The sequence below is a fragment of the Falco punctatus genome, assembly GCF_963210335.1.
Source record: "Falco punctatus genome assembly, chromosome: 3".
NCBI lineage: Eukaryota > Metazoa > Chordata > Aves > Falconiformes > Falconidae > Falco > Falco punctatus.
Window position 1 is genome coordinate 59,938,914 of NC_137582.1, and position 18,297 is coordinate 59,957,210.

Genomic DNA, 18,297 nt, shown 5'->3' on the forward strand with positions numbered 1-18,297 from the left:
TACTTCTGAGAACTTCCTGAGCCCCAGGTCCAGTTCAGACTTAGAAAAGTCTGATGCAAAAATCTTCCTTTGGAGGTCTTAAAGCCACCAACTTTTCTCCACTGCCTAGACATGGATTTAGGAACTGACCAGACACACGCTACTTTAATAGACACCTAAAATCAACTTATATATTAGGTGTAACATATAATTTAGGCAACAAAGCATGTTGCGTACACATGCATAGAATATACAGTCCCTATAGCAGCTTATATGTAGTATTTCCGTGTAGTAACTACCTTTAATAGCCTGTAGAGAAAACTTTAAGATCTTCCATGGAGGTTTAAAAGAATGGAGACTGGTGAACTGCAAGAGGAGTAATCAAGGAACTGGTCAAGGACTCTATAGTTATTGACAAATACTCTTGCAGAACAAACTAAAGGACAAATTAGAAAGGAGTGATATCAAGAGATTATAAGAAATTGAGAACAATCCACTTAATACAAACAACAGAGAAAATGCAGAATGGAACATCTGGGGGAAAAAAGAACGAGAAATTTTACGTGTGAATTGTGAATCCATGATAATTCAGCTTTTTGGAGAATACATTCGCCAGCACTGACAGATATATTGTGAGTAGGACACACATTTGTGCTGCAGATGGAGACAGAGACGTTTGTTTAAAACGGCAGACTACTGTGTTGCAAAACTGTATTCACCCTGGAATGAATACAGTGAGAGCTTCTGAGGAGAGTTGATTACTGCAGTCATTGCACCTTTGGGAAGACAAGTTTATTGATCATAGCAATTGGCTTTGCATCTAATAAAACTAAGAGTAGCCACGGCAGGTAGCTGAAATATGAAGGGTAAATTGGAGGCAAACTCTGTTTGGGTAACTTGAGTTGAATTTTGAGAGCACTTAACACAGTCCTCAGATGTTCTAAATTACACAGGGACAGAGGCTGGAGAGACTATTGTACTCTGCTCAGCATGGTACTAACTGGATTAGAACTGGAATGCAAACCTTGCTAATTGATTTATCTACCATTAATCACGGAAGAGTGCATAAACTTCATAGATGATCGTTTGAACCCTACATAAGGTCAAATTTCAAATTAACAGAAACCATACGGTACTTTGAAATTGTACTGTACATACACTTCAATCTAGTTGAAGCTGTAGCAAGCAGAAACAGAGAACTGGATCTTCATGCCTCAGGGGAATATCGTTGCTAAAATTAAGAGCAGATATCCGATATTCCTAATCATTTTTATGTCTTTTTAAATAAGGACCTGGTTCACTGACCAATGTTAACAGAAGTAACTTAAAAAATCTCAGATAACTTGACTCAATATTACTGCAAGCACTTAAAATTCAAGGGCTTTACTTTATTCTGTGTGCATTATGTGATACTTACCAAGGAGATTGTGTCTTTGTATCCTATCTCGTTATACTGTATCTACAAATTTGCATTTGTATGACTGTAGATATGCTTTTTGAATAATCAAATGAATCCAGGACAGTGATTTCTGCAAGCAACCTCAAAAGAGTTGCAGAACTGCTTCTGAATGGGGCTGGAACAGTATTTGCCTTGGACTTACTCTACTGATATTGATTTTAGGGAGCTGTCACTTTTCCCCCATACCTGCAGTCTGACATACCCGAGGGGGTGATAAGAGTTTATGCTCCACTGCATTCAAAAGTCTCTATGGCAATACAACTCAACAGCCAAACAAAAGCCAAAGACATCCTGGCTCGATTCCGCTGTGAAAACAGGTGGGTAACTCAGAACATTTTGTTTTCCTGAACAATAATGTCAGAACCATTAATTAATAGATTGTTCCCTTTTCAAAGACTCTTTGTGTTACAAGGACTCTTTTTCTAATCTACATTTGCTAATTTCTGGTTATGCCGGTCAAGGAAATTTTAACCACTGATTTTATTCTTTGTGTTTTACTTAACAATTGGCTCTGATACAGAATCAATCTTCCCTCTGTTGTGCCACTACTAAAAACATATGCTTTATAGATGAGCTGCCTAGAGAATCCAGAGGGATTGTCTTACGTCTGCCCATAAAACATTAATGTATTTGTTTCTGTAAGGTAACAGTTATTAACAGTTATTGGAAATGGTAAATTGTATCTGAAAATCGTTTCTGCAAAGTCTTCCCATGTTACCACAGAATTATGTTTTAAATAAATAATATAAAATAAATAATATAATAGAAGGTTTATTTCACTGTGACACAGTAATCTACCTCTGTAGCAGATTCAGTATTCTGCAGTGCTCTGTTTGGTAGAAGTCCTTGCTTTTGATAAGTAAGTTCACAGGGACAAAAATATCAATTTTTAGAGGCTGTTAAGGCAGTGGGTATAACAGAAAGACAAACTGAAGTTTTTTTTCCATCCTAGCCGTGGATCATCACAGAACATGAGAAGCCAGATCCAAAGTTTACATGAAATTGGAGGAAATATAGGTAGGTCTCACTTTTGAAAATTCAGTTCTGAATGTCCTTAGCCTCCTAAAACTCCTCAGTGCTGTTTTCACACAGCTGGGTCTCGCCTACCCTCCAGTCCACATGCAGGAAAGGAGCCTGACCCAAAAGCTGTTAAAATCAATGTAACAATTTCTTCCCTCTGCAGCGAGGCTGGAGGGGCATCCCACAGGACAGTGACCTGATGGCTGGACTTCAGCAGGACTTCATCTTGCCAGATTCATCAGACCTTTTGTTTATCTCTCTCACTCTCATAACTGAGCATTTTTCCATAGTTTAGTCCTTTTGAGAGCACGCCACTTTTCTGTCAAGCCTTTTCCCAAGACCCATTTCTCCCTCACTGCATTGAGGTGTTAATCTCCCACAGATAAAAGCCATAGAGTTGAGAATTCATCCCCTGCATGTATGGGTGTACTATACTCCTACTAATCCATGTGAGTTACTTCATTTGTAAATTCCTTGCCGTAAGCATTTTGTTTTCTTCTGTGTTTCATGCAGTGACATTTTTCTAATAGCAGTGGCTTGCAACACAAGGTCCTGGCCTAAAGGTCAAAATCCAGATTTTATTTTGATATTGCACAGTCCCGACTCTCTCCTTTCTCTATCACATAAAAATTCTGGATGCTGTGTTGGAGTCTTTTGTCATCTGTGTGATCAGCTTATTCCTTAATTCTGCTAGATTCAGCTAAACAGTTTCTATAAAGTTATTACAAAACATCATAGACTTGCTTCAGCTGCAGTCAAGAAGCAGCCTACTGAAGCTAAATACAAAACTAAATTCGATTAGTGGGGGGGGGGGGTTGCCTGGCTAAACAGGACGACCAACTGATGCTAAAAAGAGGGAAAATCCTAACAGCCTTGTGAAACAATTCCCAGTATTCCCACCATGCTCTTTCAAAAATTTGGATGTTTAATTTGCCTCTTCGCTTACAATTATGTTTATAGTCCTAGATCTTTCAGGGCATCTTAGTACGCTGATTGTGCATTAATTCATTTATATTGCTTTCACTTGAATAAAATTATTAGGACCCCAGTGACCTTAAAAGGAACTACAAAAAATTTACCAAAATCCGTTGTGTCACAGTAATGTAACCTCACCAGTTAAATGGCTCCATCATCCAGTGTAAATGCAGTACAGTCCAACAAATCAACTTCACTCAGGAATTTATTGCCTTATTACTCAATTAAGAGGCACCAAATGCCTCTTTCTGTGGCAAAGCAGCAGGGACTGCCCAGCCACCCAAATCCTATTCCCACTCACCACCTAACGAAACCCTCAAATGGCCAGACTTTAGAGATTTAAAAAAAAAAAAAAAAAACCAAACAAAAAAACAGCAAAACAGCAACTGCCAAAAGCCTTGATATAGTCCCTGTGTTTCTTTACAAGGTCGTGGCTGGATGGGAACACGTATTCTACAAAGCTCTTTTTTTAGCATTTAAAAATGGTGTAGAAACAAAGTCACGGAGTTGCAATTCCAGCCCAGTAACACCTTAGAAATAAAAAACCCTCATACTGTGGTATTTACAGTAACAGCGTTGTTAGTGCTTCTAAAGAAACCGTAATATTTGTTCACCATTTGACTAAATGTCTTGTCCACAACTCGGTGTGCTGCAGGGCATCTTGCCTGGAAGTAGAAGTGAATTCATGACTCTCAGTGAGTAAAATCACTCACTGTGATTTACCAAAGCCCCTGTCTATACCCAGGCAAGATGTTAGCTGGACACACCAAATCGGGCTCATTGTGTGTAACTCAGAGATACATTCAAGGACATTTTAACATTGCTCTGTCCCATTTACTAATGTGCTCAAAAAATCCTATGATTCATGGCTGCTGATTTCCGTTTCAGGTCAGCACTGTTTGGATCCGGATGCGTACATGTTAGACGTTTACCGTGCAAATCCTCAGGCAGAGTGGGTGATAAAACCAAAAGCAAGCTGAAACGGAAGGCTACAGTGTGCTGGAAGAAAGCCAAATGGACAACAGTGTTGCCTGTCCTTTTACAGAAGCTCTTGCCAGAGACGAAACAAAATGGTAGCTACAGAACCTCATTCCTTCCTACCGTACTGTCCAACTGACTGTCACCATGTACTGCTTTTGGTATAAGCATTATCACTGCAGCTTCTGGACCATTGGAAAATATCACATCAGTTACACTTTCATATGGATTACACTTGTGCCAGTTGGCCCAGGAGTTAAGGAGGGTGGACCAAGGTACGGTGCACAGAAAACAACCTGTCACATACAGAGTTGTTAATTTCCTGACCTAGTGTTAGAACGTTAATTTTTTGAAAGAATCCAGAGGCATCTGAGGATGCATGAAACACTACCGACCACAGCATAACACAGAAGCATCACAGAGATGTTCAAGAAAAGGCATCTGTCAAGTGTGGAAGACAGGAGCTCAACCTGCAGCAGTGCCAAGATGTAGCTGTGTAAAAACATCAAACCTTTCCGCTGAAAGCAAACCTGTACAGTCTGTGTTACTGCAATATTTATGTTTCTCAGTCGCTCCTCATGAGTATCTGATGTTGGGGGAGGGAGAGAGGCAGGAGGAAGAACTACTGTATAGACGGCTATACTGCTTTATGTATGTACCACTGTATATACTACTACCAGTCTTCCAAAATTGTCTGTCTGGATCACATTACTGTGTGCAATTGTAGCGCCACAAACCATTTTCTCCTTCTTCCCACTACCACACACACAAGCTTTGAGAGACAAATGCTCGATGAGAAGGGGAATACTCCTCTGGCTCTGTCTTTGACTTGATACTCTCAAATTTAAGTCTGTGTAATGCCATAATAGGAAAGAGGTGTTAATGGTGCCTCTTACAGCCATCACCTTTTTTGTTAAACATTATAGTTTCTTAATTTGTAACCTAATTGTTTTTCTCTTTTTTTTATTTTAGCTTTAATATGTAAGCAACTTTTATACTATTCAGCTGCATTAAGAAGAGAGATCTTTGCCTGGATCATGTATAATACAGCATGGCAAAGAAAAAGAGCTTCCAATGAGCAGAGGGATTTAATACCCTTATTTAACATTTACATATTCGGGCCTCAAAACTGTAGCCAAACTAGGTCCAGTTGTGCTGGGGGTTTTACAAATACGTGGCAAATTGCAGCTCCTTTTACAGATGGCATGCGGTCTATGAAAACACAGAGGCTGACAAGAGTCGGCTGCAGCCGCACTGGGAATGCAGCACAGCAAATCTAAGACAGTATGTCTAGTTTGTAGCCAGTCACAAGAGTGAGCACCATTCTTCACCTAATCCCCTTGTTTTGGGCTATACTTTATAGAAGTAAAGCCTGTTTGTTGAGTAGGGAAATCGCAAGTCTCTGGAAAACAGCAAGTACTTTTTTCATCTTGGTCTTATGCAAAAAATGGGAACTAATGCCTTCAAACGCACTGCAAAGTCTCCGTCGTGGATGATGATATTGCACAATGAATTCACTCACAGTTTGAGCAGTGTGTTTTGTTCCTGATCTGGAGACACAGATGAGGCCGCAGCTAGTGCTGTGTTTACCAGGTAGCAATGCAAAAGTGTTCTGAACCAAGTCCTCCAGGTGAACGTAAAGTACGTTGTCCTGCAGAGAGAGCCTGTAACTTGTGGTGCTCTGCTGAAGCTGTCCAATGAAGATTTGCACATTCTAGAAACCCTTTTCAAAGTTAATAATGTTCTCCAGTACTTAACTTTCATTGCTAGTGTTCAGTGAAAGAAATCAATATTAAATCAGTAATTTTACCAGCAATAATAACATCTACAGAGGGCAGATCACTTTCTTTAAAAGAGTGAAACTTTCAACTTTACTGGTTTTTGTGTCTTAACACCAATGGATACATAGCTGTGGCCAGGAAAAGACCAGAACAGTTGTCTTACGAAATACACTGCTTATTTTGACAACTATTTATTTTAAGTATACAAGAGATTGTAGATCTGTGATTTGTTCATAGGACTAAGCATAAGCATTTTGTCAGGTGCTTTGTTCCCGATCGCCTTCAGTTCCCTCTGTGGCAATGGACAACTTTTTCTATTGTGCTGCCATTTTCTTTTAGCTGTAAAACAGGACTAGTGCTTTCCTTATAAAGGTAACATGAGAATTAGTTGAGTTAAATTCTGCTCCTGGATGCAGCCAAACAACTCCCTGAACAGATCAGGAGTTACAAACATCCACCCAGGAAGGACAAACTCAGCAAAGGGATTTTACGTGCAAAGTGCTTTGAATATAAAGAACATCATATAAATGCTAAGCATCACTGTATTTATAGCCAACGAAAGAGCTTCTATGACTATACAGAAAGTGTAACCAAAGAATTTGAAATGTTGGGGCAAATGAGGTAACATTCTACAGTACTCTCAGACAAATACACTGACCTCCACCGTCTTGCCTGCTCACTTCACTCTTTGCTCTCAGTGGCTGCACAAGGGAAAGTACAGAGCACCCATGCGTTCACACTGTAATGTGCTCAGCATGTTCTGGACCCTGAAATGAGGACTCCATCTAAATCCTTTCTGAAATAGAGCTCACTGTATTCCATACAGGATACAAGGGATTTTTGGAAGACTCTCATCTTTTACCACTTTACAACTTAGGAAAGCCAGATCTGATGTAATTAAAACCACCCTGTGAACGCTTGTTTTATATTAAATTGCCTACAACTTTATAAGACATGCATATCTGCAGATGAACTAAATTCTGTGTACAGTGCCCAGACTACTACAGCACTGCCAAATACTTGCTGTCCCTGAAACAGAATGGAAAGGTTCTTTCCTGATACAAATGGACCTAATGACCCATACATACTGTGGTTAATACTGTTATACATTAAATTGTTTTGTGTTGTTGTGGTACACTAACTTGATTTAATATGCAGCAGACAAACTGAACAATCTCTGTGACATTTTTTAATACAAGGTCTCAACTTTAGGCCTTATATTTCAAAATACTGGTGGAGGCACCAGGAATTTTGTTCTTTCTAACAGCAGTTGAAGTCAAAACCAAGTTATGGTAGGGTTGTCACCTCAAAAAAAGCAACATATGTGGAAAGCTATTAATGAGAAAGCGGTAGTGAGCAGGGAGAAACTTATTCAGCGAACTCCAAAGAAGCCTCAAGTATTTATGATTCTACAAAGACAGCATTTTGCATATCAACAGAGAGAGAGAGTATATTGCAAGAAGTAGGTATCGGAAACAGACTGGAATGCTCTAACCTGTTTACACAGCTAACGTCATTAGAATGTATGCATGTGTGCAAATGTGTCTGTGTCTATGTATAATATTAACTACCTCACTCTGCATTTTCCAGGAAAAATATTTTGGCTTAGTTTACCATTCCAAATTTTTCTATTATTAATTTCACGTCTCCACTAGTCTTTTACATTAATAAAATGTTTCTCCTTCTAAAGGGCAAGATTTGGAAATTACCAGATATGTATTAAACCACATATTTCAGGATACGGATGAAATTTTAGCCAAACCGTGTTGCCTCAATTACTGCTTGTAATGTGAACTTTATGAGATCAGATCTTGGGGTTAACAGACAACAAATACAAACGTACTGTGTTTCAGTTTTTACTTTTCAATGGCTTTCCATTAATGTGTGTCTTCTCTGGAAAATAATACGATGCCACTAATCAAAGCAAAATGTTTGTATGTATGTTTCCCTTACCATCCTCATTATGTTATGTGTTTTGTGGAAGTAAGCCCACACATAAATGTATTTGTACAGCAGAATATGTCCATTGTATTGTATCCATGTCAAAAATAAAAACCAATACCAACAAAGTAAGCTCTTCAAATCTAAATACATGGTTTCTGGATAGAAGCAAGCGACAACAATTGCAAAAAGCAGTGGTGAGTCTGTCTTAAAAGCAACTATGTTGTTATAGCACCTGAACAGTTAGCTACACAAAGGACCACATTCTGCCATCCCTGTTCAAGTGGAGGAGAATTCTTTGCTCCAGGAGCTCTTCTCTTGGACTACCTCAATGCAAGACATAAAATGACAGTGATTTGTCTCCTGCCTCATTGAAATCAATGGCAAACTGCTTTGTGGCTTCATTTGAGGCAGTCTTTTTTAAACTAGTATGAAATACATAGAGCAAAAATGACTTTAGAAGGAATTGTAAAAATGCATAGTCAAAGCCAAACAAAACTGTAAGGAGGAAACAAAAATACTTCTGGTTCTAAGAGAAAGAAGGAGATGGAAGTGACTTGTAAAAAACTATGTTTATTACAGATGCATCTTCAAGTATGAGATGTGCCTGTCACTGCTCAATGATCTGGGCAGTTGATGAATGGATGTCCTTGCTTGAGTCCGATCGAGCGCGTGCCCCCCAAACCTGGCTCAAGTGCAACCACTTGAAGACTCATTTTAGAAACAGAGATGAGCACATTACAAAAACAGATAAAGATGGAACTTCTGACTGGCCTGTGAATTAGGAATCTCAGAGCACCAAGTTACTTCCCTGTGTCCTGTAAGAAATACTGCCTTCCCAAGATGCATTCATTCTCATTGCCAAAATACAGTTGTTCCCAAACCATACCCAAATTGTTTCTTCACCAGCATGACACTTCATACATGTCTCTGTGCCATGGAGTTGCTGCTTGTCTTGCCACCAATTACATGAAGGCATAAATGGGAACATAATCCTCCTACACAATGTAGCTATAATGGGGGTTGGAAGCACTGGATGTTAAAGCAGGAAGAAAAGGGATTTGAGCTACCACATAAAGTATAAATAAGAAAATTCTATTCATTAGACTTTGAATCCCAAACCTTCAAAATTATGCCTTTAGTCTCCTGCTCCCTCTGCTGGACTATATCCACTTGTAGTTTTCACTTTTTAGTCTTCTGGCTCTTTCTTTTTCTAACTGAAACGTACAGATGACTCAACTACATGAAATTATGCATAGTTTATTGTGATTTTATTATGTGGTCCAAAATTATTACCTTTTTATAAAATGAGCACCACACAAGATAATGAAATACTGTCAAGTAATCAAAAGAAAACATACTGTAAACACTGATTAATAAAAATTCCCAAAAGAAAAATACCCAATTAATGCCATTAACATTGTGGCAGAGGTATTTGTTGTTTACAACCATTTAGTTAAAATGCAGGCATAGAGCTTCTGGCTAAAAAAAAAAAATAAATGTCCTGAGTTGGAAAACAACCATAAAATCAAAGAGATGCAGGCTCTCACCAATTCTTCTTTTCATTATGAAATAGGACTGAAAAATAACAGATCAACAAAAAAACCCTCTCTCAGTCCAGACAGGCTTTGCTGCAGTTCAGTGCTCAGCCCCAGGGCAGGAATGAGGGAAGACACCACGCAGGTCAAAAGCTCTGCTGAAATCAAACAACTCTGCTTGTTGGCCCTTGGTTAACACGAGGTTCCTCAAACAGCCATGGAATGAGCTCTTGCTCGTGAGGCAGTTTTGCTTCACATCAGCTGAAAAACAAATTGAAATATGTAGAATCTATTTCCAGTGAACTGAAACAATACAAAGATCCAGGTTATTATTCAACTCCTTCCCCTCCTTCCCGAGGAGCACCAAGTTCAATTAGCATTTGGATCATCTGGGACATCCCACCATAGACAGCCACTGCTGCCTTCAAGCGTAAGACATGCACTGGGATAACTTGTGCAGAGTTTGCAGAAATAAGTTGTCCCAGGGAACAATGAGAGATAAGAAAGGGGAAGAGAGGAGAAAGCCACCCTACATAGGTGTCTTCCATGTTAAAATTGAAACTGGCAGAATATGAAGCAACAGCTGAGATGTCATGGACTCCATCAGCAAAGCAAATCGTGAGGTCGGTAGAGCCCAACTCTTTTTTTCCATAGAACCTGTGAAACAATTCATTCCTTTTCTACAGTACTGTACTAAACTGAAGAATTTCTTTCTGTATGAACCCTAATCTTTACAGATGGAGCACTGAAAGAGCAATAGTATCACATTACCCTATTGGGGAAGAAAAAAAAAAAAAAAAGAGTTCACAAGATGTTGATAAGCCCATTTAGTATTCAAGGAAGACCAAATATTATTCAAGATCTGGTTAATTCATTTTCCATAAAGCACCAAAACCTTGTCCAACAGAAGGCTCTGTAACATTTCAAGCTATTATCCCTGAAGCTTTCCAAATATTTAAAAGCTGAGTTTCCCCTTTAGACCTCATCACTCTGTTTTCACACAAATGGAAATATCTGAACTGATAAACTGCAACAGCTGTTTCAGAGACAAACGAATATGGACATTTTATGCTATGTTTAGAATCATAAGATATTCAAAATCATGTGAAGCCTACTCTCAGTACTGATGTGTTCATTAAAAAGCATGCCTGCAAATAGGTGAAACGTTCACAATTCAATCCTCTTGACGAATACATTGTCTTAGCTCAAATTATCAGCTAATGAGTTGTACAACTAATTGAAAAGTTATTAAATTTTATATTTTTCATGTTACTATCTTTTTATATTACCATTGTAGTATGATTGACAAATTTCAGAAAGGAATTTGCACGGAACAAGGGAAATGCATGTTCATCTCCAGCAGCTTGACTTCTGTCTGCAGAGCCCATGACACAGAATATCAGCCAAAATAAAGCAAAGCACTATAGAAACCTTACTTAAATGAATGTAAAGGAAAGCCTTACTATGAGTCTGACTGCAAAAGAACCACGCCTCAGCATACACAGGCATAGATGTTGTGAAGTCTGAGAGAGACTGTGAAAGACAAACCATGTGGAGGAAATCCTTCTCAGAAACTAAGGAGCACGTTTGTGTAGGAAAGTGATAGGAGTTCAGCTGATCTTGCCAACAAACTCAACAGTTAAATGCAGTCCTCCACCAAGACAGTATACACAAATATTAATACGTTGCGATCTCAGGAACAACGTGGAAAATGGTAATTATGATTTATAATTCAATCATGAACCTCATGGATCAGAGTGAGAGAAACAGGGGAAGAGAGGGAGGACAGGAGAAAGGAGGGGCGGAAAAGAGGGCATGTGTTAAGAATCATTCTTATGAGAGACTGAGAGCAGGAGGGAATGAAGGGAAGAGAAATATTATTGTACCTACCAGGATAGCCTCCAACATAAATGGGATTGTTTGTATCTGCAGATGTTGACTGGATGTAGGGGTTATCAGTTTGAACCGAATTCCCATCAATTATCAGTGAAATGCGATGTTTGCTTTTGTTTGCTTGAAGCTTGTGCCATTTTCCATCACACAAACTATTTGTGCCTCTTGGTTCATATGTAGCTGTTATTCTGCCAGCTCCATTGTTGACATGGAATAAAACCTGTATAAACAGCCAGATGCCAATAAAGACAGATATAAAGTAAGAATAGATGAACTAATTTGCCTAGATAAAAGCACAACCATGCTGGTGCAGAGATTTCCATTTTAATAAATGTTTGGTCATTATGCAAAGCTAGTATTTACTTTGATGGACAGAGTGTGTCCTTATTGAAATATCTTTAAAACCTGAAAGATCTATCAATGCAATGGTCCATTAGGTTAGCTTGGTACACTTCATCCGGGATTTCAATGTTTCTTACAAATACAAATCAAGTCACAGAAGCAGAGAGACCTCAGATCTGAAAGAAGATCCACTCTAACTGAAGAGAAAGAGGATGAACTGAAAGCACTTGTCATTGCCAATACAGGTGTTGACTTATGTATTTATTTTTCAAAGCAGTAGATATTTCCTCAACTCTGTGGTAAGGATTAATATGCAAATATTAACTGAAAAAGTATGTCCCACAGAAACAGTGAAATTTAACACTGTCTTTAGCTAGGAAATTTTGAATAAAAAATGAGCTATTTCCAAGAAAAGGAAACACTTAGGAGCAATTAAGTATACATTTTTTATGCAGGACATGAGTGGAGAACTATGTATTGATTGTTAAAAGGTTTATGGAGCATAATGGCCAGTAGAAGTAGAGAGTGAGATAATTGTTCATGAATATTGAAAAAGGTATTATAAAACTGTGTGCTTTCTACATGCAATGATATGTTTATCAAGGACAAGTGTTTCTCTATGGCAGAAAAAAGTATTAAGCGACAAGAAAGGTATAAATTTGGTCTAACGTACAAGATTTGTAGTACAGGAGGTCACAGTGGCTGCAGACTAATATAAATCACACTAATTAAAAAGGCAAAAACTTCCAGTGACTTCTGCTAATCTCACATTTTATCATGTGATGATGATGAAAAACCTTGACACTGAAAAGTCTGTCCCATACTAGTCCTGTGGGGACTTGGTTTAGACATTTTGCCTCCATCACATTTCACTGGTGTCTATTTAGTGCTACCCAACAGTTCTAGTCTGCCAGTTTTAAGCCAGCCTTGTGAAATGAGTGTGCTAGCACAGGGCACCCTACCTTGCCGTTTACAATCTCCAGTCCAATGGCATCAACCTTAGCACTGCTAACCCCAAGAAGAACGCCATGCACCGCTGTTGTACGAAACTCCAGTGTGATGTTCACATCAGACCGCACTTTGTAACCTTCCCTGACTGAAAAGAAGTTGTAAGCTTCAATCAGAAGACTTGTGAACCACATTACAAGGTAGAATATATACACTGTCATTAAAAGGCCTAAAAAGCTTGTTGATTATTCTGCTGGGGTACAACCTTGCAGAACCTCCAGAAAGTAAGTTTTCCGAAGTCGTAATTCACATTTTATACTGGGAAAGATAAATTCCCAAATAGGCTTTCTTTCAATTAATTTAATTTAATATATTCTGTCTCATTCATAAGAAACAGTAGAGAGTACAGATGTAATCCTTCACGCTACTGCACAAGTCCTGTACGTCTTTTATCTCCATACCTTTCAACAGACCTTAACATCATGAACATGGATATTCTTAGCTGAAGAAAGAGGTAATTCATTTCTTTCCCAGTACTAGTACCATTAGCTCTTTCATTTGCAGAAGACAGCCCTTTGCAGAAATTACCACTTTGGGATGTATGGAGCAAAGGCACCCCGTTAGAAATACATATGCATGACGTGAACTCTTTGTGTGAAGAGTCAATTAATTACAGATATTTCCAGCAGGACCTAAAAATAATATATTTTCATTAACATTAATTCAGCAAGGTAATGCTTTCATTTAATGACACTTACCAAGAGCAGCAAAGCCGCTCCCATCAAAGAAAGTACCGTCCTGCACTGTTACATAGCATTTGTTCACAGCAAAGATGGAGACAGGGCTCTCATTGTCCAGTGGTTTGCTATTAATCGTCATGTTACCAATGCAGGCAGGAATACTGTGAGTCACCTAAGCATATTGAAATGTAAGAGTTAATGTGTAATACAAACTGCTGCAATGCTCTTTTAGTGATTCACTTTATGTTATTGTAAATAAAAAACTCTCTAAACAAAACACAGCAGGATCCAAAATATTTATGGAATTAAAATTCTATTATTACATATACTTACATAAGGTTGCAAATGTACACAAAGTCAAAATCAATATTGTTTAGAAACACAGTTTATACTCTAACATATAGAAAGAATTGTATTTGTTTGAATGTGAGCAGCAATATGTCCAACAGCTAAAGACATTCCAAACGTGCTTCAGCAAATTAACAAGTAAATCAAGATTTTGTACAACATTTTGCAAGGATAGATTGCCAGAGTTCTATCCAGAAGAAAAGATTCATTAGAATTTCCCACTATTACTATTTTCAGCAATTGCAGGCCCAAAGTATTAAAACATTGTTAGCTCCATTATCCAATTAAAAAGCATGGATGAAGGAAGTATGCTCAGGAATTGAGAAACATTATCATCACTGGAATCCTCCTTGAGATAACAGCTGACCAAGAAGACAGGCAACAATAACGTACCCTTTAAAACCATGTGTAAAAAGCATGCTTTAACCTCAGACAGGTGAAGTCAGCCCTTCAGAGATTATTTAAGGCACCTAATTCCTATTTGAATGCAATAGGATTTAGGTACCAAAATGTTTGATATTTAGGACATATTTTTATTTTATACTATGAAACACAGGAATATATATTCTTCATCTATTTTTAACAGAGAGATTGATAGAAGAAAAAAATATATTAAGGACTATTATTAAAACACAAGGATACAAGCTCTAGCTAGAGTTGCCAAGCTGTAGAAAGCTGGAAAGATTGATCTGGTAAAGTGTCATTACTTTCTTTGCTGTTTCTTTCCCTAAGTACTTCTTTTTTGCCCATCAAGAGACAGGATACTGAATTAGATGGGTTTGATGCAATATACTCATTCTAGCATTGCAAAATGTCAGACACCCCACCACCACAAACTTTCTTACATTCCCAAGATTCTTTGGCACGTAGTCTAAGGGGAGTCCCCCCAAGTACAGCTTTCCCTCCACATCCAAAGTGCTACCATCTCCCAGAGCACTGACGGCTACCAATTCCTGTCCATCCACAATGATTACACCTCTTCTTTTGAAGTATTCCGTCTTTATCTGGCAAAAATGAGAGCACGCAAACATGAATCAGTAAGCTGAAACAGTTACCTAGTCATCATTTGCAACAGAAGCAAGATAATTTTTTAGTGGTAAGATTGCTTTGACATACTGTACTGAGGCATCCTCTTGAAATTCATTGTGAGGCTGAGGTCATTTCAGAATGCAACTGAGCAGCTAAACTCTTGCTCACCTCCTCAACGGCTCACAACGACTGCATATTGTCCTGCATAAGTTTTCAGCATCTTAACAATCATTGTTTAACACCACTAGTTTATTGCCTTAGGATACAAGTACATCGCTGAGTTTGAAGAGGGGAGTACTGTGCTAGTCTTCTGTGACTACTGTGCTGCTCACCAGCTGAGCCACATTAGCTCTCTGAAGTGCACGCTCCTATGTTGTAATTTTGTGATGGGCAGTGCTGAACTGGTTATGACCAAAAAGCTTTCCAGTTCTGTCCATCTTGTTTGTTCATGCCCCTATGCCTTCCCTGCATGAAAGCAATTACGTGCAGATGAGGGACTGTATTTGAAGTCGGCTAGTCATTTATTCTTCCATGGTTACTTTTAGCCCCACTCAGAATCCTAACCAGGTCCAACATGAGGTTTCACAAACATTTGGGTCGGTAAGGGGATTGAGCGGTACAGCAGGGTGAGATGAGCAGGTGGCAGAGAATGGAAAGAAGTGCTTCCTTCGGCAGCAAAGCATATTAGCTTAAATTGATTGTAGAGCTACTTCAGTAATCAACCCCACCTGTGAAGTGGTGTGGCTAAGCCTCCAAAAAGAGGTTCAAACTCATGTTTTTATGTCCTGGGTATTAAAGGTAGGTCAGCTCTCATATGAAATCTGTTCATCTCTTAAAAAGTGGATAGCATGAGTATGAGTTTTACATGAGTGTATTTAATTTTAAACATGCAGCTGTAAATCCTGGACTGTTAGTCCTTTCAGGGTAGGCAACAGAGCTTAACTGTGATAGCTCTCCCTGACAGAAGTTCACATTTGCTTTATGTTAGTTTTTGCTGGGTTTTCTTCTGCTGATTATATATGAAAAGCAAAAATAACACTCTGCTGATTCCCAAGGCACATAGGAGAGGTGGCAGATTTGTGTCAGAAAGTACCTGGTCAGAGTTGCTTTTAAAACTCGTGCAGACATCACAGTCATTTCCAATGAAGAAATGCTAGCTGCCAGAGCTAGCAGCATGTGGGTCGCTCAGAGGAACTGGGCCAACAGAGGCTGACACGGAGCCTTTCAGAAGGCCCTGAATGCTAGGTAACACCTAAAAGCTGTAGCCATAATTTCTCCTCAAATTCTCCTTATGCCAAGTCCTCCCCCTCCAGCCTCCATTCATTCTAGAAGTCTACCTTTCTCATGTTGCATCAACCAAGAAAAGGAAAGGAAAGTGCTTCCCTGCTAGCATTAGCTGGTATGACACGCTCAGGTGTTAAGTAATAAGTGGGATAAGGGAGAAACTGCACCCACAAATCTCTTTCCCCCTGTCACACAGTCAGTTGCAACTCTTTGGAGACATAGTGCATGGAAAGCTCTCTGTAGAAAAAGTCAGAGTGTCTAAATCTCTCTGTTGGTTTCTCCTCCATTGAAGATGACATGGTTGGTGAACTATTTTATTTCTAAATCTGACGTACTTGACAGGAGTTGGATGCTGGAATTAATTAATAATTTATAATTTTAAAAGCAAATAATTATACTCAAACACAAGTTATCTGAATGGTCTCATGACTGAGTTAAAACTTGTTTGCCTTTGCCACACAGAAAGCATACAGGAAAGGTATGGAAGAACCATCCCAGTAACTTCAGGGAAGAGAAAATGGAGTACAAGACTGGTGACTACCTACCGTATGCCATTTTCCATCACTGATAACAGCAGGATGAAAAGCTACTGCTTTTCCTTTGCCTAGGTCAAATGAGAAATGGAGCTGTCCCCCATGAAGCTGTAGGGCTGCATAATCAACCTGGTTCTGGTGAGCCATGTAGTAAATCAGGCCACTGGAGGCAAAGGTCCTGAGATTCAGCTGGACAGAAAGCCTAGACAATAAAAATTCAGTGTTACTGACTGCATTGATAAAAAGCTTTCTTGGAGGCAGAGAACGGCCTTAACCAATTTATTATTATGAAAGGAAACTTATTACTACAAAGGGCAGAAACGTAAGAATTTGCATTGATTCTAAGAAAGCATGACCTATAATGTATTTCCTAATAGAAATTAGTGCTGTACCTATCAGAGACAGTAAAAGTGCTTGTCACAGACTGAGCTGGTCTTGAAGAGAGACAGGCTCAGCTCTTTGTGACTGCACGCTTGCCTACTGCCTCAGGAAAGGAACAAATTCCAGGATAATGTGATGGCAACCATTACTATCAGGCAGGCTTGCTGGGATATAATGGGCAGACAGAACAGAGGGAGGCTTAAGAGGTAGAGGAGCTGATTGCATCATTTATTATGGAGACACTAGGTATAGACTACATAGCATCAATCCTCTGCAACGTCCTTATGTTCAATAGTTACAAGAAGGAAAAAAAGCTCTTTTCTCAATGCCTGCAGAGGCTTCCTGGGTGGAAGGAATCATTTGCAAATGGCTTGCAGGCTGTGTTTTGGGGACATTGTTGGGAGCCCCTCAAACAAGTAAGAGTGGCAGAGAAGCTATCACACATTAAGTCTTAACAGAATGATTCTTCTTAGTAGTCTTATCTCCTTCAGTGACCTGGGGAGTGAAGCAGACATGGAAGGTGCAACTGTAGAAAATCCAGAGGAGAGGGCAAGATGTTATCTGCATCAGTCAAAGGAGCAGGACCAGCTGAGCTCTGTATGTAGAAAATAGAAATCAAAATACTTACAGAAGGTAACAGTGGGGCTTTTAAGTCTGAGGAGAGAAAATGTGACTATGAGTCAAGCTCATGACCACAAACCTGGGAAAGACATTAATTACGCTGTGGTGGTCTTAATACCTTCTTCCATGAGGAACCCACAGAAACCTGAAGCAAAAGCCATGTTCAAAGCTGGTAATGCAGTGATCATTCATGAAAACCATCATGAATGCTTCTTGTACCTGAAGACAACACACCGTGTGCATGTGTGATTCAGGATATACTCACTTCTTTCTGACAGCAGACTGACTGAAGAGCAGTGTCAAGTGGCTGCCTTTGGCAAGTCCAAACTGATGAGCACCTTGAACATGATCAGGTAGTTCATCTTTTGCACAAACTACCTGCTAATGAAAGGACTTTATTAAGAAGAATAGTATCAGGTGCTGACAAGCAAGTGCTGAATGGCAATGTGCCTATGCAGAACTTTTTAAGGAGCAAAACTGAGCCATATGATAACCACAAAACATATA

At 39.1% G+C, this 18,297-nt stretch overlaps 2 protein-coding genes across 7 annotated transcripts in view; one reads left to right on the top strand and one right to left on the bottom strand.

The window, feature by feature from the left end:
* ARHGAP28 (Rho GTPase activating protein 28) overlaps window positions 1–8,265 on the top strand; it is an 88,728-nt gene extending 80,463 nt beyond the window's left edge. For both annotated transcript variants that reach the window (XM_080378985.1, XM_080378986.1), the window contains exons 13-15: window positions 1,601–1,755; window positions 2,391–2,455; window positions 4,322–8,265. In XM_080378985.1, coding sequence (XP_080235111.1) covers window positions 1,601–1,755; window positions 2,391–2,455; window positions 4,322–4,413 — 312 coding nt within the window. In that variant the 3' untranslated portion in view covers window positions 4,414–8,265. The remainder of the gene's footprint in view (window positions 1–1,600; window positions 1,756–2,390; window positions 2,456–4,321) is intronic.
* The window catches only part of LAMA1 (laminin subunit alpha 1), a 108,465-nt gene continuing 97,890 nt past the window's right edge, over window positions 7,723–18,297 (bottom strand). For 2 of the 5 annotated variants that reach the window (XM_080378954.1, XM_080378952.1), the window contains 7 exons: window positions 18,056–18,168; window positions 16,801–16,990; window positions 14,788–14,946; window positions 13,613–13,766; window positions 12,869–13,002; window positions 11,562–11,784; window positions 7,723–9,932 (listed from right to left, as the gene is read on the bottom strand). In XM_080378954.1, coding sequence (XP_080235080.1) covers window positions 9,772–9,932; window positions 11,562–11,784; window positions 12,869–13,002; window positions 13,613–13,766; window positions 14,788–14,946; window positions 16,801–16,990; window positions 18,056–18,168 — 1,134 coding nt within the window. In that variant the 3' untranslated portion in view covers window positions 7,723–9,771. Of the gene's footprint in view, window positions 9,933–11,561; window positions 11,785–12,868; window positions 13,003–13,612; window positions 13,767–14,787; window positions 14,947–16,800; window positions 18,172–18,297 lie in introns of those variants that run through there. The other 3 variants (XM_080378953.1, XM_080378951.1, XM_080378955.1) reach the window with 2 other exon arrangements.